The sequence below is a fragment of the Hyla sarda genome, chromosome 6 (assembly GCF_029499605.1).
Source record: "Hyla sarda isolate aHylSar1 chromosome 6, aHylSar1.hap1, whole genome shotgun sequence".
NCBI lineage: Eukaryota > Metazoa > Chordata > Amphibia > Anura > Hylidae > Hyla > Hyla sarda.
The window spans coordinates 200,032,327-200,060,271 of NC_079194.1; the positions used below are offsets into that span (position 1 = coordinate 200,032,327).

General features: G+C 43.8%; 1 protein-coding gene across 10 annotated transcripts in view; it reads right to left on the bottom strand.

Annotated features, from left to right (window-relative positions):
* The window catches only part of NLRC5 (NLR family CARD domain containing 5), a 247,515-nt gene that overhangs the window by 116,684 nt on the left and 102,886 nt on the right, over nt 1–27,945 (bottom strand). For all 10 annotated transcript variants that reach the window (XM_056526173.1, XM_056526171.1, XM_056526178.1 and 7 more), the window contains 4 exons: nt 19,090–19,179; nt 18,956–19,003; nt 3,258–3,323; nt 3,026–3,109 (listed from right to left, as the gene is read on the bottom strand). In XM_056526173.1, coding sequence (XP_056382148.1) covers nt 3,026–3,109; nt 3,258–3,323; nt 18,956–19,003; nt 19,090–19,179 — 288 coding nt within the window. The remainder of the gene's footprint in view (nt 1–3,025; nt 3,110–3,257; nt 3,324–18,955; nt 19,004–19,089; nt 19,180–27,945) is intronic.

The window sequence follows — 27,945 nt, forward strand, 5'->3', positions numbered from 1 at the left end:
TGTGCAGCGGTCTCTAAATTGCAGACCTCCAGTTGTTGCAAAACTACAAATTCCAGCATGCCCACACAGCAAACAGCTGTCTGGGCATGCTGGGAGTTGTAGTTTTGCAACATCTGGAGGGCTACAGTCTAGAGACCACTATAGTGGTCTCAGACTGTAGCCCTCTAGATGTTGCTAGGCAACTACTCACCGGCTTCCGTCGCATCCGGGAGCCGTCCTCTTCTGCCGCACGCCGCCGCAGATCTCTGTCGCCGCCCGCCGATCCCCGTCGCTCCGCTGCCTCCAGAGGGGTAAGTGGACTCCGGCGCTGCTCCTCTTCGTTTTCCCCCTTCTGCACCGCCTATTGTGGGTGGGCAGGACGGGGAAAACGAAAGTAAACCCCTCCGCCCCTGATCTGCTATTGGTGGTCGCGTCTAGACCACCAATAGCAGGAATAGGAGGGGTGGCACCCGTGCCACCTCACTCCTATCGCTTTAGGGGGATCGTGGGTGTCTTAGACACCCGCGATCCCCCTTCTATTCCGGGTCACCGGGTCATCATAGACCCGTAATCACCCGGAATTGGCGCAAATCGCAAGTGTGAATTCACTTGCGATTTGCGCCGATCGCCGACATGGGGGGTCTAATGACCCCCCTGGGTATTTGCACGGGGTGCCTGCTGATAGATATCAGCAGTCACCCCGGCCCAGTCCCCGCCCGGCGCGCGGCGGGGACCGAAATTCCCACGGGCGTATGGATACGCCCTTCGTCCTTAAGTACCAGGACGCAAGGGCGTATGCATACACCCTTCGTCCCCAACAGGTTAAGGCTGGGTTTCCACTTGTTTTTAAAGGGGTACTCTGCTGCCCCAGCATTCGGAACATTTTGTTCCGAATGCTTGGAGCAAGCGGTGGGGGTCGTGACGTCATGACCACTCCCCCTCAATGCAAATCTATGGGAGGGAACATGGCGGCATAGACTTGCATTGAGGAGGTGTGGCGTAATGCCATGGGGTCGTGGCCATGATGTCACGACCCCAGCTGCCCGCACCCAGCATTCTAAACTAACATGGGGTGCTGCACAGAGATCGTGGGGGTCCCAACTGCGGGACCCCGTGATCAGACATCTTATCCCCTATCCTTTGGATAGGGGATAAGACGCCTAGGGGTGGAGTACTAGGTGGAGTACTAGGAAAAAATGTAAAGAAAAGGGGGAAAAATGGGCAAATTGTTGCATGGTGTTAGTTTTTTTGTTTTTTTAGCAAAGTCAATGGGTAATTATGAAATGCCAAACCCACTTGACTTCTATGGGTGGAAAGACTGTAAGAAAAATGCATTGTCTGTTTGACACTGGTGTTTTTTCTAGCATTTCTTTTCCCCGATAAAAAAGGGCATTTTTTTTGTGACATTTTTATCAGTTATCTTTTTGTGTGGAAACGTAGCCTAAGATCAGCATCTCAGGAGCAGTTACTGCACATAGCCAACCACAACACAACCTGATTGTGTGGTTTTACCCTTATGGAGGAAATGAATCATATATGAAATAATCTATAACACAGATACAACACTGCAAGTCATTGCCTGACCAATCTGGCCATCACTAATCTGCACATACAGTTTAGCAAGTCACTGCTTGCTACATGCTTAGCTAATGTGATGAGATACACTTTCCTGCAGTAAACATTGGTGATGTGCTCATCTAATTTACTAGAGGTCTATGAATATCATATAACATCCAATATGACACCCTATCCTCAAACATTTATCATCATTAATATGTAATGATGTGATATACAATAAGAAGGCCATAAACTGAAATGTTCCTGGACTCCCAGGAATCCTGATAAGGCAGGGTTGACCGCTCATGTTCGTAAAGTAGCATTACCAGGGCATAATCATAGGATAAGTGTTATACAGCTAATAATATGGGATGCTAGAGTCAATACAAATATGACTTCATGCCAGTTATACTGATCATCTAAGGTTTGACTATAGAATACAAAGATTATAAAACTGGCTATACATGAAACCTCTGCTGGATGAATGTTCACACTGACAGCCAGGGTGCCCCCATTTACTTTAAAACATCGGAAAACTTCTGCTGGGTTCAGCCAATGTTTATCTGATGTATATCACTACATATGCATATTTACCCACAAACCATTGGTAGATCCTGTGATTCTGTTGTCTGTGGTGGTCATACACATAAGACTACCAATAGATATTACTAAAACTGGTTCTGCTAATGATCTGCAGCTGAGGATCTCATATCTATGTCCAGTTTAAAGTGAGACTATGTCATCATGTTAAGACGACACTTACTATGCCTTGTAGATATATGTTGGAAGATAACATGACTGGTGAAGTCAGTGATCATAAACCACCCCTGATTTTAAGTGTAAATTAAGTAGCTTGCAAGTCTTTAAGGAATGTTGTTCAATGTTAAGTATAAGGCTAAGTTCACATTTGTAAAGTGTTCTATGTTTGCTTGAATACATCGGCCTACTGGGAGATTGGTATGTCAAAGTATACTGCCATATACTTGAGTTGTGCCTGTTCATTTCAATTGAATGAATGCAGTCTGCAGTGACTTTGTTCAGTCCATTTTTGAGTGTATAGTGTGATCTTGAAGGACTGTAAGTGCAGCCACTTTTGCTTTGGAGTCCCTCAAAACAAATTTTATGTAAATAGTTGCAGCTACATGAAATATTTTCCATTCTACATCATCGATGTAGCAGTCAAATAATGATTACTTCATCCATACATAGCTTGCTTGTTTGTATACGTGCATACTCATCTGCCTAGGTACTGTCTATTCTATGTTTATCATGAACCTGTGACAGTATAAATAATGCACATAATTTTTTTACAATTTGAAGCATTGTATATTTAAAAATGGTTTCATGTTTTATGAGGTGTTACAATTACAATAATTTAATAGCATATAGCATTTATCATATATAGCTGCAGCAAAAACCCTTCTGCACATCCCCTCCAAAGATATTTGCCTATTCAAGTAGGAAACCACATTGTGAAACTATCACATACTTTATCTGTTTAAGATCAGAACACTGGATCAGCATCAGCATGAGACTCTTTAGCTTCTGGGAAGTCAGGCGGTATTCTGTCAGGCTATGATGAAACACATAAGATTATAAAATAACAGAATTTGCTGCTATGAATAGCAGAATAGCAACAGACATTAGTTTTTTGCTTGTAAGACTTCAACTGTATACTACTTAAATGAGATTTGGGATTTTACGCTATGATTTCTATTCACCTGAAGAACTTTGAAGGTTGAGGAGATACAGATCTGTTTTCATTTTGGTGCAGGAAAGATCCGTTCCTGTGAAATAAAAAAACAGAAGTTGAGGCAGCTATAGATCATGAAGAGCTATTGGCCCTGCTACCGCTATTAACAGGCAGGTTTGCCTTGGAAAAATGTCCATATTATTTCAAAAGACAGAAGAAATTAAGTAACAGAGATCCCCTAACATAAAATAATAATAGTAAGTATAGCTTGAGAACATATTTGATAGGAATAAGATCTTCAACTGGGCCTAATAGACTATTCCTGTTGTTGTACAGTGCGGGTAATGGCACAGGAGTGAGCAGAGTTCTCCACGTCACATCCGCCGTATAGCTCAGCTTCAGCCGTTTTTCTCTCTGATCTGATCAATATCATGGTGGAGACAGTTAAGGTCAAGTTTGGATTGACAAGTCCAAGATTGACAAGAGACTGGTAGAGTCTCCCTCAGCAATCGTTAGTTTGCCTTATCCAATCCACTAATGGTTGCAGAGAGACAGGAGTTTGAGAGGCATTGGTCTTGCGATCCATGAAACAGAGCCAAGTTGTGCACACTGTCTAGTTGGAGCCAAGTAGCAGACTCCAGAGAAAGAGTGTGTACACAAGCAGGAGTAAAGGTAGAGGCTAACAGAGTATAGTGTCAGTAGGGTAGTTACCTTAATTTTCAAGAGAGGAAACACTAGAAGTGTATAGCAGGGTAGATAAAGATGGTATAGGGAAGCAGATTCCCAGGTGTTCCTTGTTCCTACCAGATTTAAAATGCCCACCTGAGCTCCACACAAAGGTTAATAATCCATCACAGTGCCTCAGAGGAGACATGTGTCCTGGGTTATAGCAGCAATAAATCCCACTGCAGGGCAAGACACCAGGCAATGTCAGACACACATGGATAAAGAGCCCAGGGAGACCTAATAGAGAGCTGTACAGGTCACTGAGGGCTCATAGCAGCAGGCATGGGAACAATGGACCCCCAGCACATAGGCTGAAAAAGATCTTGTAAGTGAGTAAGCGAGTCCACTAATCACTGTTGGGCATTGGAGGAAGGTGCACAGGTACTGCAGGCTCACCACAGACAGACAAGTCAGCAACAGTTCTTCAGAGAGCTAGGAATTAGAATGAAGTGGGAGCTCAGGGCACACTTCCTTATTCAATGGAAGCTAGGCCCACACCCTCTTCTGTCATATTTTTGTGGTATGGGGTGTGAGATGCAGGGCAGATTAAATTACCCTAGGGGCAGATGGCATTAACCCCTTGTATTCATGACACCAGGACGTGGTTTATCCTCAATACCACCCAAAGGTATACTGCTGGATCCTGGGCTAGGCATGGGGTCAATAATGACTCTGACGCCAAGTTATGGACAATGGTAGCTTTACTAAGTGACAGATGTACCGTCAATACAGTGTAGCCAGGCCCATGGAGGTGACCAGTGACTTCGGAGACCTTAAGGGCTTGCGGGGACTTGCAGTGGTTTTGGACAATTTAGTGCAGGCCACGTTGACTTGACAATAGATGACAGTGACTGACCTGACTTGACTGGAGACAGACTAAGCTGTGACTTTAGCTTACTTATAGACTTATAGCGTGTGGCTGTAGACTTGACTTGAGGCCTCCTATGACTCCAGACACACTCTTAGGCTTTACTGCATTGGACCTCAGCATAGCAGAAAGAGAGAGAAGAGACTCCTCTCAGGGCATTTATGGGGGAGACTCTGGTGGGATTCCATTGGTCCCCCTTAAGTCACCTGGTCACTGATACCTTTTGGGTAACAATCACATGATAACTCATATGACAACTGAAGATCACATGGAAACATTTCTTTAAAGGTATAACACTTCTTTACACACTTTACAGCATAACAAATGGCAAAACATATGTACATGAGGGGACGGGTGTAAGGGGGGGCCCAGGGGGCACTGACAGGGCAGCAAGCGACCGGGGTAACAACTTCCATACTGTGCCACAACAAACTCCCCCTCTTAAGCACAGCCGCCCTCGTTGTACAGTCCTGGAGGGCTGTCACGATTCGGCTGGCTGGAGGTGGATCCTCTGTGCCAGAGAGGGATTGGCATGGACCGTGTTGTTGGACCGGTTCTAAGTTGCTACTGGTATTCACCAGAGCCCGCCGCAAAGCGGGATGGTCTTGCAGCGGCGGTAGCAACCAGGTCGTATCCACCAGCAACGGCTCAACCTCTCTGACTGCTGAAGATAAGCACGGTACAAGGGAGTAGACAAGAGCAAGGTCGGACGTAGCAGAAGGTCAGGGCAGGCAGCAAGGATCGTAGTCAGGGGCAACGGCAGGAGGTCTGGAACACAGGCTAGGAACACACAAGGGAACGCTTTCACTGGCACAATGGCAACAAGATCCGGCGAGGGAGTGCAGGGGAAGTGAGGTATAAGTAGGGAGTGCACAGGTGAGAATACTGATTAGGCCTGCTGCGCCAATCAGTGGCGCAGCGGCCCTTTAAATCGCAGAGACCCGGCGCGCGCGCGCCCTAAGGAGCGGGGCCGCGCGCGCCGGGACAACACAGACGGGGAACGGGTCAGGTACGGGAGCCGAGATGCGCATCGCGAGCGGGGGCGTCCCGCATCGCGAATCGCATCCCGGCTGGGAGTAATATCGCAGCGCACCCGGTCAGCAGGTCTGACCGGGGCGCTGCGAATGAGAGAACGCTGCGAGCGCTCCGGGGAGGAGCGGGGACCCGGAGCGCTCGGCGTAACAGTACCCCCCCCCCCTTGGGTCTCCCCCTCTTTTTGGAGCCTGAGAACCTGAGGATAAGACTTTTGTCCAGGATGTTGTCCTCAGGTTCCCAGGATCTCTCCTCTGGGCCGCAATTCTCCCAGTCAACCAAGAAGAATCTTTTACCTCTGACCGTCTTGGATGCTAGAATCTCCTTCACAGAAAAGACGTCAGAAGATCCGGAAACTGGAGTGGGAGAAACAACTTTGGGAGAGAAGCAGTTAAGGATGAGTGGTTTAAGGAGAGAGACATGGAAGGCATTGGGAATACGGAGAGAAGGAGGAAGAAGGAGTTTGTAAGAGACAGGGTTGATCTGGCACTTGATTTTGAAAGGACCAAGATAGCGTGGTCCCAGTTTATAACTGGGGACACGAAAGCGGACATATTTAGCGGAGAGCCATACCTTGTCTCCGGGAGCAAAAATGGGGGGAGTTCTTCTATTTTTATCAGCAAATCTTTTCAAGCCTGTAAAAGAGAATTTTGGGTTTCTTTCCATATGGTGGAAAGATCACGAGTCACTTCATCCACAGCGGGCAAACCAGAGGGCAAGGGAGTAGGGAGGGGAGGAAGAGGGTGACGGCCGTACACCACGAAAAATGGGGATTTAGCAGAAGATTCGGAGACTCTGAAGTAGTATGAGAATTCGGCCCATGGTAGAAGATCTGCCCAGTCATCCTGGCGGGAGGAAACAAAATGCCGTAAATAGTCACCCAGGACCTGATTAACTCTTTCTACTTGCCCATTGGATTGGGGATGATAAGAAGAAGAGAAGTTTAATTTGATCTTGAGCTGTTCACAGAGGGCCCTCCAGAATTTAGACACGAATTGGACGCCTCTATCCGAGACGATATGCGTGGGCAAACCGTGAAAGCGAAAAATGTGTACAAAAAATTGCTTTGCCAACTGAGGCGCTGAAGGAAGACCAGGAAGAGGAATAAAATGTGCCATCTTGGAAAATCGATCAACGACCACCCAAACAACTGTGTTGCCACGGGATGAGGGCAAGTCCGTAATAAAGTCCATACCAATCTGTGACCAAGGCTGTTCAGGAACAGGCAGAGGATGAAGGAGACCAGCAGGCTTCTGGCGAGGAGTCTTATCCCGGGCACAGACAGTACAGGCCCGCACGAAATCAACAACATCAGTCTCCAGAGTCGGCCACCAATAAAATCGAGAGATGAGTTGCAAGGATTTTTTGATGCCCGCATGGCCTGCGAGGTGGGAGGAGTGTCCCCATTTGAGAATCCCGAGACGCTGGCGTGGAGAAACGAAGGTCTTCCCTGGAGGAGTTTGCCTGATGGAAGCTGGAGAAGTGGAGATCAGACAGTCCGGAGTAATGATGTGTTGCGGAGAGACCTCTACTTCAGAGGCATCAGAAGAACGAGAGAAGGCATCTGCCCTAATGTTCTTGTCAGCAGGGCGAAAATGGATTTCAAAGTTAAAACGGGCAAAGAACAACGACCACCTAGCCTGGCGAGGGTTCAGTCGTTGGGCAGACTGGAGATGGGAGAGATTCTTGTGATCAGTGTATATGATAACTGGAAATTTTGATCCCTCCAGCAGGTGCCTTCATTCCTCAAGCGCCAATTTAATGGCCAGTAGTTCTCGATCACCAATGGAGTAGTTTCTCTCCACCGGAGAAAAGGTCCTAGAAAAAAAACCACAAGTAACAGCATGCCCGGAAGAATTTTTTTGTAGAAGGACAGCTCCAGCTCCCACAGAGGAGGCATCTACCTCCAATAGAAAGGGTTTAGATGGGTCAGGTCTGGAGAGCACGGGAGCAGAAGAAAAGGCAGACTTGAGATGTTTAAATGCGTCTTCCGCTTAGGGAGACCAGGACTTAGGATTGGCATTTTTCTTGGTTAAAGCCACGATAGGGGCCACAATAGTGGAGAAGTGTGGAATGAATTGTCTGTAATAATTGGCGAACCCCAAAAAACGGGTCCATTTGTAGTCCCTGGCCAGAGACCAAGTATCCTAGGAAAGGAAGAGATTGACATTCAAAAAGACATTTCTCCATTTTGGCATAAAGTTGATTGTCCCGAAGTCTCTGAAGAACCATGCGGACATGCTGGCGGTGTTCTTCTAAGTTGGCAGAAAAAATCAGAATATTGTCCAGGTAAACCACAACACAGGTATATAGGAGATCACGAAAAATTTCATTAACAAAGTCTTGGAAGACGGCAGGGGCGTTGCACAGGCCAAAGGGCATGACCAGATACTCAAAGTGTCCATCTCTGGTGTTAAATGCAGTCAACAAGGGCGGATGACTAACAGTGGCCACTGGGACCTAGACTGACAGTTCCTGGGGCATTATTATCGAATGTCCTTCACAAGTCTGAATAAAAAGAACCGAGACGAGTCCATGAAGCATTTTTGTGAAAACCTCCATAGATGTTCATTTGGAATACATTTATAATCATTTGGGAATTTATAAACCTTGTAACTGTATTTACAATACTTTTTATATACTTGAGTCGGATCAGACTGCCTGAGGCTCTCTACCTGATGCCTTAGCTACTGGGGCCCTTCGGTACTAACCACTTCTCCCCAGAACTCTATACATATTTTCATACAACACACCACTGTTACATTTATATACAGCATTTCTGTCTCTCTACATGCTTTACTTAAGTTGCAGGGGAACCCTCTGGCCAGAAGAGCACCCTGGACAGGAAAAATTTTAGACATATAAATACTTGACATTATGGACTGGAAATGTACATGTTAGATACAGTCCTAACCAAGCATGTGACTAGCTTATATAATACATTATGTAGACTGACTAAATTAGACTATGTGTTACACTGACAACTTTGTACAAGGCATTATCATTATTCCCTATATCTGGCGGGTAATAGTTTTGGCAGTGAGGTAATGGCTACGCTTCTCCTGACCGCGTCAAGATACCTCCTATATAAATTGCCATGAATAAAAGACACTGGTATTCGATTCCCAACAAACATTCAGGACGGCGCTGGAGGAAGTGACATCATGAGGAGAGGCTAGGAGGCTCCTCCTCTCCCCCACGCCATCACCGCTGCTAACCTTCTGGCTTGTCCGGAGCTGATGGGGCCGGCCCATTGCAGGCAGTAAGCCCGAGGAGGCTGCGACCGCCAGGGGGAACAACTTCAGAGCCCCGGCGGCAGTGTCGGATGCGTACAAGAGAGGACCAAAGTGGGAGCGGGTGCCGGGATTGAGGCCAGAATTGGAGCTGAAGCTGCTGGAAGAGGTGGAGGGGTGGAGCTGTGGAGCAAGAGTCAGGAAGTGTGTGTGTTGGGGGGAGGGGGGGTTTGAAGTGAAGTGGAAGCCCCGGAGTGTGAGAGGCTCTGGAGGGTATGGGGATAATACCCCCCATAGTACTGATATGCCCTCTGATATTTCCCACTTGTTAAGCAGCTATATATGAATATTTAAAGGCATCTTGTGCTTTCCAGACTTGCTTCATTGGAATCTAAATGTGTAGAGTTCGGTAGTTGTTTGATGGGAGCTTATGGAAAAACTCCTAAATGTGGACTCTTTGCAGAAGTGATATACAATGGTTGCTTAAAAGAGTCAGAATTGAATGTCTGCACAGTATGGGGGGAATTTATCATTGGTTTTACCCTGGTTGTTGTTGTGTACATTTGTCTCACAGTTTGTCTCAGATGCTGTTTTGAGACTTTTCATTGCGACTTTTGCTGTAGAAGGTTTTTGTAAAGGAACATACCAAGTCATGATTTCAGTTGAAATCATGCAGTGGTCAGGAATAGTGTTGCTCGCGAATATTCGCAATACGAATTTTATTTGCGAATATCGCATATTCGCAAATATCGCATATTCGCAAATTTGCGAATATTCGCGAATATAGCACTATATATTCGTAATTACGAATATTCGTTTTTTTTTTTTTCACAGTACACATCACAGTGATCACCCCTCTCTGCTTCCAGCTTGTGTAGTGTAAAGAAGGCTCTAATACTACTATGTGAGACTGGTGTGCGAATTTTCGCATATGCAAATTTTTGGTTGTACAGGTTTTTGTATATGCAAATTTTCGCATATGTTAATTTTCGCAAACGCGAATATTTGCATATGCGAAAATAAAACGCGAATATTCGCGAATCTATGACGAATATTCGTCCATATATTCGCGAATATTCGCGAATTTGAATATGGCCTATGCCGCTCAACACTAGTCAGGAATTCATGAAATGCGACTTTTCAGTTTGTTGCATCTTTTGTCACAACTGCGCTCAGTTAGGCGCAAATCTACACCATTCCTGACTTGGCTTACAAAACTGACTGTTGACAGCATTATTAAAAAGTCACACAATTTGTCGCATGGGATAAAAAGTTGCACAAAAAGTCGCAGAGGAATCACCATACAAAGTAGAGTACTGAAGTAAGAAATGTGATCAGCACCAGATTTATCACTTGTCCTGCACCGTATAGTACATTTGGTGCAGGTACACAGTTTCCTCCACATGAATTAATGGGGTAAAAAGACGTTCACCTACACCACTCTTGATAAATCTCCCCCTATATCCCTAAACAAGTTAAACAGTCTTCTCATTTGTTGACCTGCTTACTTGATATATCTACAGCAAGTCTCCTGATTGGCTATATGCACATCATGGTACCACTTATCATAGACATACCTACACCATATATGTATTTTCTCATTCCCTTCCATTGAGAGATAGGCCTCCACCTGATTGGACCCTAGCAGATACCTTCCCAGCCTATCACTGTTGCACTAGAGGAAGATGCCGATTGGTTCTATCCTTTCAAAATATGAACTGCCGCGCACCTTCTCCACTACGCTGCTAAGAACACTCTTTGATTGGCTGTACGTCCGCTCTTCTAGCCTCCTGATTGGTCGCCTCTATATTGCCCTACACACTGCATAAAGTCACTCCGGTCCGGCGGCGCTATTGGTCTATGAATGAACAGGCAGCCAAATGCCGTACCCATCTGCATACAGCCTATGATGCATATCCACTCCCGCGATCTCATTGTTCACTCGTTATTTGAAGGAAAGGTGGGCATCCTCTGGCACCTGGACCACCAATATACACCTGGACCACCAATACCTCTAACCCAGTCGCAGATCAACCAAGCCTAGTCTTCAGATTTCCAGTGGAGAAAAAATATTGAACTTAATAAAGAAACACGAAAAGATCTATTTTCCAAACCAATTTATTTAATATCTATTTCACCATATGCCCTTATTTACAATACATGGTTCCCACATCAAATTTACAGCAAAATATCTTTCTCCACCTTGTGCCACTCACACAAGTGACCACCCATGTGAACTTTGACCTTGCCTTTGGTGCCAATTTTAACTGTATATATTTCTGTACATGGTACCATCCCATCAGATTACCAGTACCAAGCCATTTTCTCGCAATTGAAAAAGGGAGAACTTACTCCCGATACGAGTCTTGTAAATAATCTGTCCTACTGTATTTTGTGTTAATAAATTTTGATACCCTTTACATCTGGACTCCTTGTGAATTCACCTGACCGAGCAGCGTCGTCGCCGGATTTTTCTCTCCAGTTTACTCCCTACTGAGCTGCCGGGAAGCTTTCACTTTCATTTTACATGCATCGATCAACTTTGAACACTGCGGTGCCGCACGCTATTAGCCCAGGGTCCCGGCTTTCATTAGCCGCAGGGACCGACCCGGAGTGACCCAGCATTATATACCGGGACCGAGTGCAGCGTGTACAGGTACGACCTGCGTCCTTAAGAAGTTAAATTATCTCCACCCGCTGGTCTTTATACTTGACTTGAAGCTGTATACGAGAAAGTAAAATACCTTGTGTAACCCATATTTTAACTGGGCGGTATGTGAGATATATAATCCTCTGGAGAGATTGTAAATAACTACTGACTGGGGGGGCTTATAGTAATATCTATTGGAGATTGAAAAGTGTTGGAATTAACATCTCTACATGCATTAAAAAAATGCAACTCCTCTACCAGCTGACCAGTGAAAGCGACATACAGCCGTGTATTAACTAGCAAAACTCCCCGCCCAGTCCAGGCCCACTATATTAGATCTCATTGAAGTACTGATGGGCTGTACAAGGTCAAAACAAGGAAAAACATACTTTCTTAAATGAGAATTAATATCTTCTGGGAAAGACTTTCTAGCTGTGGAGTGTGGAATCTATAGTAGTAACAACTATCAATATAAATAGGCTATTTACCCTTACCCGCTACCCTGCTACCTTGACTAAAAGGTCCACCCTCAGTACCTCAGTCCGCTGACCACCCTATAAAAGGATATTAAAGCACTGGAAGACAGAGCGAGGCAACATATAAGGACTGGAAGTACTTTCTATAAAGACTCTAATAGTGAAGCTGTCTGTGAAACTATACATTTGAAATCTATATTACAGATAAAGAGCTATAGTCGGGAGAAAGATGAAAATAACGGCCCCTAAAAAAAATCCCACTAGCCCAGTAAAGGAGAAAACAGGACAAAAAAATGGATAAATACTTAAGCCCTGTGGCAGAAAAATCTAGACAAATTATGGGGGGGGGGGAAAGGAAGAGAAACAGGTGGATGAGACTCCCCCTATGCTTGCAGGAGTTATGTCAGCCATTGAGAAATGTAATACCTCAGTGGGGGGGACTTAGTAAACAAGTTGGGACTATCAGTTCTGAAATCTCCCTTATTAGAAATTACCTATGTAATATTCGGTCTAGATGTGGAGAAGCAGAGGAGAGAATAAGTGTGGTGGAGGATGAGGTAGCACATCTTAAGAAAGAGATGAAAATACTGCAAACAGAAAATCAGCGGCTAAGAAATTAAGTAACAGACTTAGAAGACAGGTCAAGACTGTGTAATTTGAGGATCCTCTGTATCCCTGAGGGGTAAGAAAACATGATATGACAGGTTTTATTCAAACTTGGATTACTGAGATAGTGGGGAAAGAACTTCTGTCCCCTTTTTTTAATGTGGAAAGAGCCCACAGAATACCAACATGACAGGCTGTAACTGGATCTGCTACAAGGCTCATCATTATTAAAACACTGAGCTACAAAAACAAGGACTATGGTGAGTCTACAATTTAATAATGCAAAAAGTCTCTATTTATCTGGATTACGCAGTGAAGACTCAAAAAAAATAAAAAATAAAAAAAATAAAAAGACTCATACTTTGAGGTTAAAAAGAGAGTTCAAAATAATGAAATTAAGTATGGATTAATGTTTCCTGCTAAACTCCTGGTGATGCACAAAGAAAAGACCTGGTTTTTCGATGCCCCCAAAAGAAGCTTCGGATTGGATGGACAATGAAGGACTCAAATAACTAAGTGGCGGAGGCGTTGGGGGGGGGTAGACATAGGTTAGAGGTTTGGGTCCTAATAAAAAAAAAAGGACTCGAACCACTGGGGGGGGGGGTTGTGAGGGGGGGCTGCAGTAGGGAAGGCATTATCGGGAAAGTATACATTTGTGCTGTTGGGGATTTTTTTTTCCTCTTCTTTCTTTTTTTCCCTCTCCCTTCCCTCCTTTTTGATGTTTATACATTTTTTTTCTCTTCTTTTACTAACTAGCTACTTTTAGGGCACTTAACATAGTATTTAGAGACACTGAGAATTGGTCTGATGCACTGTAAATATGTGATATGAGTTGTGAGAAGACACCACTAAAATACACAAAAAGGAATGGTTAACAGAATAATAACAAGGAATATACGTGGATTAGGGGAGAGGGCTAAAAGAGTAGTGGTAATAACTTATATTAAGAAATATATGCCAGAGATAATATGTTTGACAGAGACACATTTTACAAAGGACACAATAAGGATAGCGTATAATAATGGGTGGGGGTATCAATATCATGCAACGTATTCGTCATACTCAAGGGGGGTACCACTGCTTGTACACAGGGGGGTTAAATTGGAAGAGGGGGAAGTTAGAATTGATAAGGAGGGTAGATTTATTTTTATTCAGGTAAAATGGGATGGAATTGAATACTTGATGGCATTTCGGTATAATCCTACTCCGTTCTCCACTAAAATTATTGTTGAATTTGTCAATTTCTGTAAAGGAAAAGGTGATCTCCCTACCTTGATAATAGGACACTTTAATGGGCTGATGGATTTAAGGTAGGGAGACCTAACCCAAAAATGGGCCCAACCCCATTGGCGATTATTAGTCAGGAATTGGGATTAATAGATCTATGGATGGTACATAACCCTGACGATCAAGTATTCTCCTGTTGGAACAAAAGCCATCAGATATTCTCAGGAATAGACTTGGGGTTAGGAACGTCCACATTTAATCAAAAAATAGTTGAAATTAAATATCTATACCGAAGTATATCCGACCATAACCCCCTTTTGGTGAAAATTTTAAGGGAAAGCAATAGAAGGGCAGAAATAAAAATAAACACCCATTAGTTTAATTTGTGAGGAAGCACTGGAGATCTTAAAGGGAAGTTAAAAAATATGAATCCCAGAATTTTAAAAGAGAATAAAAAATTTTTATACCTGGGGATACAGATATCAAAGAGTGTACAGGAGTTCCCCCAATTAAATACTTTCCCTGTAATTAGGGAAGTGGAAAGGAAGTCTATGGCCTGGAATAAGCTAACAATTTCTAAAACAGATAAAATAGTGCTTATAAAAGCTATAATAATTCCGAAACTGCTATATTTGTTCTGTGGGACTCCCATATGGTTTGGAGATCAAATATTTAAGCAAATTATTGATTGGTGGAATGATGGTGGTTTATTGATTGGTGGAATGATGGATTGTTGAGATATGTATTCGAAGGTTTCCAAGGGAAGTTAAAAAATATATTTGAAATTTTGGAATCTGGTGTAATGGAAGTGGGGGAGTACAGGAAAAACCCAGGGGTGGATTGTTTGATCAAGACCTGGGCAAGGCTTCAAAAGATTGAGGGAGTCCAACATAGTTTGGAAATATCTATGATATGGCATAATAAAAAGATAGAGGAATTCTATAAACTAGGATCATTAAAGAATATAGAAGAGATGTTCAGTGAAGAGACTCCCAGGGGTCTACTAGAAAAAATTGTTAATAACAAAATAGGAAAGAAAAAAATAGTAGCAAATTTATATAAACACCTGGTAGTAAAGACAACAAAAAAGACAATATTCAAAGGTAAAGAAAAGTGGAATAGAGACTTAGGGGAGATCGGAGAAGAGGAATGGGGGAGGATTTACAGGAACGTAAATAGGTGCTCATTTAATAGTAATCACAGGTTAACACAAGTATGGATCCTACATACAATCTATTATTGCCCTAAGACACTACACAAAATGGGGAAACAATTGGACTCCAGTTGTCCAAGGTGTGGGGAGCAGGATGACGATTTATACCATATGCGGTGGGGGTGCACTGAAATTAGAAAATATTGGAATGATGTATACATGGAAATTGGTAGAAAAGTGGGAGGGGAGATTAAGATATGCCCTAAAATGGCCATCCTTGGTGGAAAAGGGGAAAATCAGGGTGAAAGAAAATAAAATAGACATAAGGTAACCAGATATCTCTTTTATGCTAGATTGCTGATAGTAAGAAGGTGAATTTCCCCTAGGCCCCAGGACGTTAAAGGGGGGGGGGGGGGTGGACGGTGTTGTGGGTAAGGGGGATGGGGGAGGTTAAATTCTTGTTTTGTTAATCTGTATTAAAAATAAGTATGAAAAAAGAGACACTGGTATTCCAGTTTGCCCGCGATAGGGTAGGCTCAGTAATGGTGGTGCTGACCGGGGACGTACTGCAGACTTCTGGACCTGGGGGGGGGGGTTTGCTCTGGGCTAGGGGTAGAAGGAGCGGTAGAGAAAGCGGCCTCAGCCAGGGTACTCACTTCTGACTCCTCTGTATGGATTTCGGCCCAGGATCCCTAGGTCAGGTGGTGAGGGGACAGCCTCACCAGTGATGATCCTCGGGAAAATGCTGGCATTTCCTCTGCCGGGGTTGCTGGCCAGTCTCCATCATCCTGGGGCAGCAGGACTTGGTAGCAGGCCTCTTCAGCCCCAATTGAGATGCGCTGTAGACAATCTGCCAGCTCCTGAAACATTTGCGCCGCAGCGACTTTCCGGGCCTCCGGCGCCATCTTAGGACTCTCCGACCTTGTGCTTGCCTGTTCCGCCATGTTGCTCCATTTGCAGACTTCCGGCAAACAGAGAGGATCCGGCGGCATTGCTCCATTTATGCAGGGCTCCGGGAAAATTGCCAGAGGCCGGAAGTGCATCAGCGGTGCAGCGCTGACTTCCACTCCCCCAGCAACAAGGCGCGGGTCTTTACAGTTCCACATCGGCATCAAAACAAAAATTGGAACAGGACCCTCAGTTTACGCAGAAGATTTTGTTCAGTGATGAGGCAAACTTTTATGTGTATGGTGAAGTTAACAAACAAAACCACCGCTATTGGTCTGACACTAACCCACATTGGATAGATCCCTCCAAGACTGTTGAAACACAAAAATTGATGGTATGGTGTGGTATATGGGGTCCAAAGATAGTGGGGCCATTCTTCATCAATGGAAACCTCAAGGCCACTGGATATGTGAAATTGCTACATGATGATGTGTTTCCCTCTTTATGCACTGAAGCTGGCACGTTCCCTGAGTTTTTCCAGCAAGATGGTGCACCACCACATTATGGGTGTCAGGTCCAAGCATTCCTAGATGAATAGTTTCCTGGAAAGTGGATTGGTCATCATGGGCCAGTTGAATGGCCCCCAAGGTCTCCAGATCTGACCCCCTTAGACTTTTATCTTTGGGGTCATCTGAAGGCAATTGTCTATGCTGTGAAGATACGAGATGTGCAGCAACTGAAACTACGGATACTGGAAGCCTGTACTAGCATTTCTCCTGCGGTGTTGCTAACAGTGTGTGAAGAGTGGGAGAAGAGGGTTGCATTGACAATCCAACACAATGGGCAGCACATTGAACACATTTTATAAGTGGTCAGAAACGTATAAATAACTCATGAAAGAATAAAGTTACGTTAAAACAAAGCGCATCATTGTTTTTCTTGTGAAATTCCCAACTTCAAAATGGCCACCATGGTCACCACCCATCTTGAAAAGTTTCCCCCCTTACATATACTAATGTGCCACAAACAGGTAGTTAATTTCACCAATCATTCCCATTTTATTAAGGTGTATTCATATAAATGGCCCACCCTGTACATGAGGGGACGGGTGTAAGGGGGGGCTCAGGGGACACTGCAGGGAGGCTACCTGACAGGGGAGGAAGAGTACGGGTTAACAACTCCTGTTCTGGGCCACCACATTTTGATATGATGAAGTACTGCAATATTTATTGGGGTAAACATCATAGTGGCAGACATACTTGGGCCCATCCCTCCACGCTTGCTGCAGTGTTACCAAACAAGGAAGGGAAAATCAGGTCATGTCATTGTGCTCCTCTCTCTATTGCAATGTGCAATTGGGCCCCTACATGTCACTTCCAGTTTGTTGGCTACAGCCAGAGCCGGATTAAGAGCATTACGGGCCTGCTGCTGAAGATTGTGATGGGCCTTTTTTATCAAAGTATATAAAATGAAAACGCAACACAAAGCAATTTGTGTCACATGTTTTATGCACAATAAATTACCAGGATAGGTAGCATGTTCCCCACATTAGGTAGGTAGCATGTTCCCCACATTAGGTAGTAGCATTTTCCCCACATTAGGTAGTAGCAGGTTCCCCACATTAGGTAGTAGCAGGCTCCCCACATTAGGTATTAGCAGGTCCCCCACATTAGGTAGTAGCAGTTTCCCCACATTAGGTAGTAGCAGGCTCCCCACATTAGGTAGTAGCAGGCTCCCCACATTAGGTAATAGCAGGTTCCCCACATTAGGTAGTAGCAGGTTCCCCACATTAGGTAGTAGCAGGTTCCCCATATTAGGTAGTAGCAGGTTCCCCACATAAGGTAGTAGCAGGTCCCCCACATTAGGTAGTAGCAGTTTCCCCACATTAGGTAGTAGCAGTTTCGCCACATCAGGTGGTAACAGGTTCCCCACATTAGGTAGAAGCAGGTTCCCCACATTAGGTAGTAGCAGGTTCCCCACATTAGGTAGTAGCAGGTTCCCCACATTAGGTAGTTGCAGGTTCCCCACATTAGGTAGTAGCAGGTTCCTCACATTAGGTAGTAGCAGGCTCCCCACATTAGGTAGCATTGTCGTCTTCCCCACATATACACACCCATAGACACACAGACAGACACACAAACATACACACACATATAGACACACTTACCTGTCCTGTGCTGCGCTTCTCCTCACTGGCGGCGGCCTGACGAGTGACGTCACTGACGTCCTGCGCGGGTCTGCGGAGGGACGTCACATGCACGATGTCCCTCGGCCAACCAGAGACGCGGAGGAGGGCAGGGTAAGTGAAGTCTTCCGGCATTTAGCGCTGCTCTCCTGTAGCAGGGTTAAATGCCTGAGGAAGTTACCTGCCCGGCGCCCGGAACTGCATGTCCCGGGTGTCGGGCAATACGAATTACATATACCTGGTGCGGGCCACAAACGTTCGTTCTGCGGGCCGCAAATGGCCCGCAGGCCGGGAGTTTGAGGCTTGATTAGGTTGTGCCCAGGCACAACCGTGCGCACGCCTATGCTGTTAACATTGTTGTCGCAGGCGCCAGTCGGTCTGTGCGGGCTGTTTGTGCGGGCCACCTGGCCTATTTTAACGCAGGGGCCTGGGCCTGCCGCTCCATCCGCCCCTACGTTAATCCGGCCCTGGCTACAGCTGATTCTATTATATACCAAAAAAAGGTTTGTCAGAATAAACAAGGCATATCACCATGGTATCAGTGATTTTTTTTCATCTACTGCCCAGTGCCAACTGTTGTCATGTCATAGCATGCTACATAAATGTCAAATGTAAAACCTGACACCACTCGTTCCATTGTATTTTAGCCCATTATTCTGTGGCTGCGCTCTATATAACCTACCTTCTGGCATCTTGAAATGTTAGCAGCACTTTCTGTTGAGTTCCAAATCTACAGTCAGAGCATAAATATTTTTTTTAGAGTTGTTTGATTGCAATATTAAAGAGAGAAAAGGTAATAATATTTAATGAACTTGCCTAATAGTGACATCAGTTAGGTTCTTCACTGTAGACAAAGACTCAGCTAGGGACATAATTCCATTCAAGCAGATTCTATTTCCACTTAGGCTGTAACAAAATAAAGTATATATTATCTGTATAAACAATGCAAAAGAAAAAAAAGACACATTCAGATCTATAACTAAGGGTATGTTCACCTAGTCAGGATTTGCAATATCTACTGCATATCTAAGTATTTTGAAGATGATCTGCAGATAACAAATTCTTATCAATCAAATCCCAGGGCCATAGTCCAGGGTAAAACACCCCTAATTAGACAACCCCTAAAATGTAACCTTTATTGCTTTGTTACAACTAAAAAGTATTTTCCCAGAAAGAATATAATTAAAACTGATGACAGAACGGATCAAAAATCAAGAGTAACTGCATCAAGGAGTTTACACTCTATTAACTGTAGTCAACGGCCCTGCAGTTGCCGCAAATTACAGTTAATAAAGTGTAAACTCCCTGATACAGTTACTCTTGATTTTTGATCCACTCTGTCATCAGTTTTAATTATATTCTTTCTGGGAAAATATGTTTTAGTTGTAACTACACAATAAAGGTTATGTTTTAGAGGTTTTCTAATTAGGGGTATTTTACCCCAGGCTACGGCCCTGGGGTTTGGATGATAAAATTATTGGAGGGCCCCTTACTGCCCTTGGGTACTGGAGTGTAATATCAGATAACAAATTAGCGCAATTGAAAGCCAACAATGGTGCATATGGACTAGGTCCAGCAAAAAATTATTAGAACTGCAGGTCAGGGTGACTGTTTTTCTATAATATGTTTTTCCTGTAAAATGGTCAATTTTTTTGTTTACCACTCAAACAAATTTTAGCAGTATCCAAAGATTACAGTGTTTATTATTTTTAGAAGAAAATATTTTTTTTGTCAATCAACAAATATAGACCACATCTTTATAATGTGTCCATTTACAGCACCATTTGTTAGCACCAGGCTAACAGTGTAATATATATATATATATATATATATATATATATATATATATATATAGTCTGCTAGTTATCAGTGCCTTCCCGATCCTGCCCTGGACCACATGAGCAGTTCTCTAACTCAATGAATCTTGCAGCAGGTTATGTGTGCAGTTTCTTTATTCATTTCAGTGAGAGCATTTTTTTGTATTGCTGTCTTGAAGAACCAATAAAGTGAAGAATTTTAGCCTTAAAGGGGTACTCCCATGGAAAACTTTTTTTTTTTTTTTTTAAATCAACTGCTGCCAGAAACAGATTTGTAAATTACTTCTATTAAAAAATCTTAATCCTTCCAGTACTTTTTAGGGGCTATATACTACAGAGGAAATGCTTTACTTTTTAGATTTCTCTGATGTCATGACCACAGTGCTCTCTGCTGACCTCTGCTGTCCATTTTAGGAACTGTCCAGAGCAGCATATGTTTGCTATGGGAATTTTCTCCTGCTCTGTACTTAAGGGACTGATTTCCCAGGCAGCAGATTTGCAGCGATTCTGGGCATACGGGCCATGTGTGACCCGATGACCCAGAGTTAGAAGGGGATCGGCAGTGTACTATACACCGCCAATCACCTCCTGTAGCTAGGGGAGGTGGCGATCCCGTCACCCCCCCCCCCCCCCCCAGGAGTGCTGCTATCAGTCGGATGATCATCAGACCAATAGCAGCCGGCAGAGGAGGGGTTAATGTCCCCCTCTCTCAGCTCTGCTTGCCCACAGAGTTCAGTCAGCGGGCAGAGCTGAGAGAGAGAGCCAGGGACACACACCCCCCTCTCCCTCTGCAAAGATCTGTGCCCCTCGGGGCTGAAGAAGTGTCCATTAGTTCAGGGTGAGTTTGTCTGCAGGGACTGGTAGGAGGTTGGAAAAAAAAAGTAACAAATAAAATTCCTTCCCCCCTTCTGGACTACAATCAGTATGTAGGGGGAGTTGATCTTTCTGATCAAGTCCTCGAGCCATACATGGTCATGCGGAAAACCCGGTTATGGCGCAAAAAAGTTGTGATCTACTTGGTACAGGTTGCCATGTACAACTCTTTTGTACTGTTCCAGCACGCTGGCAACACGGGAACTCCAGTTCCAAGAAGAAGTCCTAAGGGCCCTGATCTTTGGCGACTGGGAAAGAGCAGGCCGGAATTTCCAAGAAAATGAAGTTATAGGTGCCAGGATCGTCCCAGGCCAACACTTTCCAGGTGAAGTCCCCCACACTGGAAAGAAGGGACGATCCCAGAAAAAGCGCCACAAGAGGGGGATACGGAAGGACACCACCACTCAGTGTGACACTTGCCCTGATCATCCGGGCCTCTGCATTAAAAACTGCTTCAGGGAGTATTACACTTCCATGCAGTACTAAATTTTCCCTTTTCATTTTAATTTCCCATAATTTGACCCCAATGTACCAAGTCCAGAGTACATTCCAAGTTTTAACCCCAAAAACCACTAAATTGCCCCCAAAAAACCTTTCATCAAAAAAAAAAACCTGATAAGACCTCTGGGGGTATTTTTTCCAAAAATGGGTCACTGAGTCATTATCATCGGGGACTATTTTATGTTGCCTCAAATATGCAGGGCTCTCTCTCCACCTGAGCGGTGTGCGCATTTTAGACAACAGGTTAGGAGCGACCACACACATCACATTCCCAGAATGAGGATTCAGAGCATAGGGTTTGGGGTGGGCATATTTTTTAGTTTTGGCTTTGCTCTGGGTCATCATTCTGGTAACATAACCTGTTTTATCATTTTACGTCCCACTATACCCCACTTTTGTAACTTAGTGTACCCCATGTAACGCTCCTTGAGGGGGGTCCCGCTGTTCTGGCTCCATAGGCAGCTATGTAAATGCTCAAGGCCCCTGACCTGGTGTGCACCCGCTGAGCAGTTTACGTCCAGATATGAGGTATGTCCTTACAACAAAGAAATGCATTTACAAATTTACGGTGATATTTTCTCCTGTTACCACTTGTGAAAATGAAAAATTTGGGGAAACCCCAACATTTTTGTGTAAAAATAAAAAATTTTCCTTTTTCACATCCCAATTTAATGAACATTTATCAAACACCTGTGGGGTGCTAAGGGTCACTGTACTATGCCATGTGTTTTTTTCTTTATGCTGTTCTGGCACCATAGGTGCGACATGACCCCTCCCACCCCCACACCCCCATTTCAGCAAAATTTGCAAATGTGATGCCTTATCTTCTGAGCATTTTAGTACACCCGCAGAGCACTTGACATCCATACTCAGAAGAGATGGGGTTACAAATTTTGGGGGGCATTTTCTCCTATTACCCCTTGTAAAAATTTAAAATTTGGGGGGAAAACTGCATTTTAGTGAAAATAAAATTCAATTCCACATCCAAAGTCGTCAAACACCTGTGGGGTGTTAAGGCTTACTATTCCCCTTGTTACGTTCCTTGAGGGAGTTTTTTTTTGCTATTCCGTCACCATAGGGGCTTCCTAAATGCGACATGCCCCCCTAAAACCATTTCAGCAAAATTTGCTTTCCAAAAGCCAAATGTGACTCCTTCCCTTCTGAGCATTGTAGTGCGCCAGCAGTGTACTTGACGTCCACACATGGGGTATTTCATACTAAGAAGAGATGGGGTTACAAATTTTGGGGGGCATTTTCTCCTATTACCCCTTGTAAACATGTAAAATTTAGGGGAAAACCCTTTAGTGAAAAAAGAAAATAATCAGTTACACATAAAATTTTAACGAAAAGTCGTCAAACACCTGTGGGGTGTTAAGGCTCACTGGACCCCTTGTTACATTCCTTGAGCGGTTTAGTTTCCACATATGAGGTATTTCCTTACTCAAGAGAAATTGGGTTACACATTTTAGGAAGATTTCTCTCCTTTTACCTATTGTAAATATTCAAAAACTGGGTCTACAAGAACATGTGTGTAAAGTGTAAAAAATTAAGATTTTGAATTTTCTCCTTCACTTTGCTGCTATTTTTGTGAAACACCTAAAGGGTTAACACACTTACTGAATGTCATTTTGAATACTTTGAGGGGTGCAGTTTTTATAATGGGGTATTTTATGGGGTATTTCTAACATGAAGACCCTTCAAATCCACTTCAAAACTGAACTGGTCCCTGGAAAAATTCTGATTTTGAAAATTTTTCGAAAAATGTGAAAATTGCTGCTGAAATTTGAAGCCCTCTGATGTCTTCCAAAAGTAAAAACATGTCAACTTTATGATGCAAACATAAAGTAGACATATTGTATATATGAATCAATTTATTATTTATTTGGAATGTCCATTTTCCTTATAAGCAGAGAGCTTCAAAGTAAAAAAAAAAAATGCAACATTTTCAATTTTTTCATCAAATTTTGGAATTTTTCACCAAGTATCAACGAAAATTTACCATTAACATAAAGTAGAATATGTCACGAAAAAACTATCTCGGAATTAGAATGAAAAATAAAAGCATCCCAGAGTTATTAATGCTTAAAGTGACCAGATGTGCAAAAAATGCCCGGGTCCTTAAGGTGAAAATGGGCTGGGTCCTTAAGGGGTTAATGACGGGAACACTGCTTTGCACACACACCCCCTTGTCTCCCACCCGCCCACGCTGCACATCTCCCATCTGTCTGCTGCCTGTTGCAAGACTACAATCCCAGCATGCCCTTACAGTGAGGGCATGCTGGGAGTTGTAGTCTTGTAGCAGGTAGGGGCAGGAGATGTACGGCGCGGGTGGGAGACAAGGTGGTGGGGGGAATGTAAAGCAGTGTCCCCGTCATTATGTTAGGGTAGCAGGGTTAGAAACAGACGGAGCCCGGTGACTGCAGAGTGATGACAGCCCGGGATCCTTTTAACATACCTCAGTGCCGCAGAGTTTCTATATTCCCTACTGTAATTTCATATTTCCCGCTGGGTCCCGTGATTGGCCAGGACCGAGCAGCCAATAACGGGACCCGGTGGGTAATTTGATCTTACAGTAGGGCCTAAAAACTCAGCAGCTCCGTTATATGTTAAAAGGAGCCCGGGCTGGCCTCACTGCAGCTGCTCGGGACTCCATCATGTATTATTATCCCCGCAGCGCCGTGGTAAGGAGCCCGTGCTGACATAACTCTGCAGACTCCCGCAGCCGGGCGGGGAGATGTGTAGGAGCCATCCCTGCCATCCCTCAGCACTGCGGTACACGCTGTGAGATGGCAGGGACAGCTCCTGCACATCTCCCGGCCCGGCTGCAGGAGTCCCGGGCAGCTGCAATATAATGGTAAGGAGCAGTGTCATTTCAGATGAGTTTAGTGTCATTTCAAATTTCCTGCTGGGTCCCATGTCATGGGACCTGGCTGGAAATATGAAATGACAGTGATTTTCTGATCACTGCCAGCCAGGGTGTGGAGCGCATTAGCGCTCACTTCCCTGGCTTGCACGACTACAACTCCCAGCATGCCATTACAGTAAGGGCATGCTGGGAGTTGTAGTTGTGGGGAACCTGCCCCGTGCTGCACAACTACAACTCCCAGCATGTCCTTACTGTAAGGGCATGCTGGGAGTTGTGTGTGTGTGGGGGGGGGGGGGGGGGGGGGCGGGTGACAAGCTTGTCACCTGCCCCCTGCCAGACAACTACAATTCCCAGCATGTCCTTACTGTAAGGGCATGCTGGGAGTTGTAGTTGTACAGCGGGGGGTAGGTGACAAGCTTGTCACTCGCCCGCACATTTCCCACACAACATGACTACAACGTCCAGCATGTCTTTATTGTAAGGGCATGCTGGGAGTTGTAGTCGTGCGGCACGGGAGATGCACGGGCGGATGACAATAAATTTATTAACCTATTTCTCTTGTTTTTGTTTTTTTTCTAATTTCAGATCCATGTATTCTGTGGACTACTGTGGAATCGGTGGACTGCGTCGATGACCAGCGTTTTTTTTTTTAAAATCTGTTTAATGTTAATAAAAAGGTTGATTGAGGCTTTTGGGGAGTGTTTTTTGGAATAAATTTTTTTAATCGTGTTGTGTTTTTTTATTTACTTGACAGGCTTAGTAAACCAGAGCTTAGCGTTAGCTCTCAAAACAGATAGCACTAACCCCTAATTATTACCCCGGTACCCACCGCCACAGGGGTGTCGGGAAGAGCCGGTACCAACAGGCCCAGAGCGTCAAAAAAAGTGCTCCTCGAACTAGGTGGTATGAGGCTGGCGTTATTTAGGCTGGGGAGGGTCAGTAACAATGGTCCTTGCCCACCCTGGTAACGCCAGGCTGTTGCTGCTTGGTTGGTATTTGGCTGCGAATAAAAACAGGGGAAACCCTATGCTTTTTTTTTTAATAAATAATTATTTATGCAAAAAAAAAAGCATAAGGTTCCCCCAATTTTTATTCTCAGCCAAATACCAACCAAGTAGCAACAGCCTGACATTACCAGGGTGGGCAAGGACCATTGTTACTGGCCCTCCCCAGTCTAAATAACACCAGCCTGTTATTGCCTAGGCCCAGGAGCGTCATTTTTGACGCTCCGGGCCCATTGGTACCGACTCCTCCTGGCACCCCTGTGGAGGTGAGTACTGGGGTGATAATTGGGGGTTAGCGCTAGCAGTTTTTGTGGCTAACGCTAAGCCTGGTTTAGTAATGGACTCTGTCTTTAAGACAGCTTCCACTACTAAGCCTGTCAAGTACATAAAAAAACAAACAAACACAAAACGTTTAAAAAAAATTTATTCCAAAAAAACACTCCCCCAAAAGCCCTCATTAACCATTCCATTTTATTGACATTAACCAAAAAAATGCTGGTCACTTTCCTCCTCCAAATCTAAAGTAATCCACAGGATACACCCATCTGAAATGAGAAGGAAAATAAAATTAGTACATTTAGGGGGGAAAAAGTGGTAAAAAATTTTAATAAACACATATATATCACACATTTTTTTCAAAGCTGCAAATTGGTGTTCTGACGTCCTTTATTGGTTTTTGCTTATGTGTGCTTAAAAAAAAAATGCTATTCAAAAGGGATTTATTGGTTTTTACTTATGTAAGCCAAATTTATCAACCCCCTGTGATAGAATAATAAATGTGTCACACATAAGCAAAACTAAAGCAAAAAAATATCCTATGAGTTAATAACTAGGAGTACCCTTTGTGCCTTCCTTATCCCAAATGGTTGCTTGTGTGAATGGCTTCCTACCATCTACAAAATGTACCTCCACACATGTAGACAGATCCACGATGCCTCGGTGTGCCCGATTGTTTTCTAAGGGTTCCTTGCCCAAATGCACCTACCCTTGCACTATCCGGCCTCTATGTTTTGACAAGGTTTCCCCATAGTCATCATTGAATATATACAGTTCACTATCATAAGTACTCAAAAACCGCAGCCAAGATGCTTTTTTGCAATTAGCAAATGTTTCTGTTTCATGTTGTTATGTTGATCTTTTTATTCTTGTTACTTGTAAGGAACTTTACGCATGCGACAGATGTTCATATTGGAAATTGTAATGTTATCGTATTTTCAGTACATCCATTATGTAAACTTTGTCTTTTTTCCCCTCAATATTCTTCCTGTTGTTTGCGATTCTTCCTGTTATTGAGTTTCAATAAACCTTTCTTGAATAAAAAAGAAAAAAAAGAAAAGAAAAACTAGGAGCACCCTTGCTCTAGCCAAAAAGATCTGTGTACCGCATATTCAATATTGTGAAGTGTAATACTCTGCTTCAACCTGTACTGCATATTAAAGAAACTTGTATTGGTTTACTGGAAGAAGATGAACGAATAGGAGGAATTTACATTGTTGTTAACTGGGTGTCGTCTACTTGCCAACACCTGCCTCCATATAGACACCTGCCTCCATATTTAACACCTGCCTCCATATATACACCTACCTCCATATATAACACCTGCCTCCATATATACACCTGCCTCCATATATAACACCTGCCTCCATATATAACACCTGCCTCCATATATAACACCTGCCTCCATATATACACCTACCTCCATATATAACACCTGCCTCCATATATACACCTGCCTCCATATATAACACCTGCCTCCATATATACACCATACTTTTTCTGCACACTGCAGCAGACCATCTACAGGCCACCATAAAAACAGAGCACACCTGTGAGGACCCCTTATGCCGATATACTGTTAACAAAACCGCAACAAGGATGAGGCACAACAAAACCCTAGACTGCCCACCGCAAGTGGTGTCCCACCCAACTGTTTACTGAATCCTGTCTCATGGATGTTGCACCTCTTAAAAATATTCCTGACCCATACAGAATTGTCAGCACTGATAGGGGTTGTTCTGGCTGACTGATAATGTTCACATACAACAAAACACAGTAGTCATTGGCAGAATGTCAGGGAGTTTGTGAAAAAATTGAAGATGCCATGGGGTCCTGGCAAATATCCCACAAAATATTGACTCTATTATAGTCACTGACCATTTACTGAAAGAAAACCATGTTCTAACACTGATCTCTACTAATAGTGCTCATTACTGAGACAGTAAGTAATATATGAAAGGCTTTCTATTAGCTGCTCACTTCTTCCTGGATATGCACAAAGAGTAGGGTTGCCTTCAGCACCATTGCAAAGTTAAAGGGGTACTCCGGTGTAAAACATTTTTTTTTAAATGAACTGGTACCAGAAAGCTAAACAGATTTGTAAATTACTTTTATTAAAAAAATCTTAATCCTTCCAGTACTTTTTAGCAGCTGTATGCTTTTTTGTCTTGTCCACAGTGCTCTCTGCTGACACTGTTTTTTATTATAAAAGTACAAAACTTTACAAAACAAGTTCAATTCACTGGAACAAAATTAACAAAACTGAACATAAAAACAAACTATCCGTCTCAAAATAACAACTTAAACCTTCCTAACCGTCCAGCCCAGATAAACC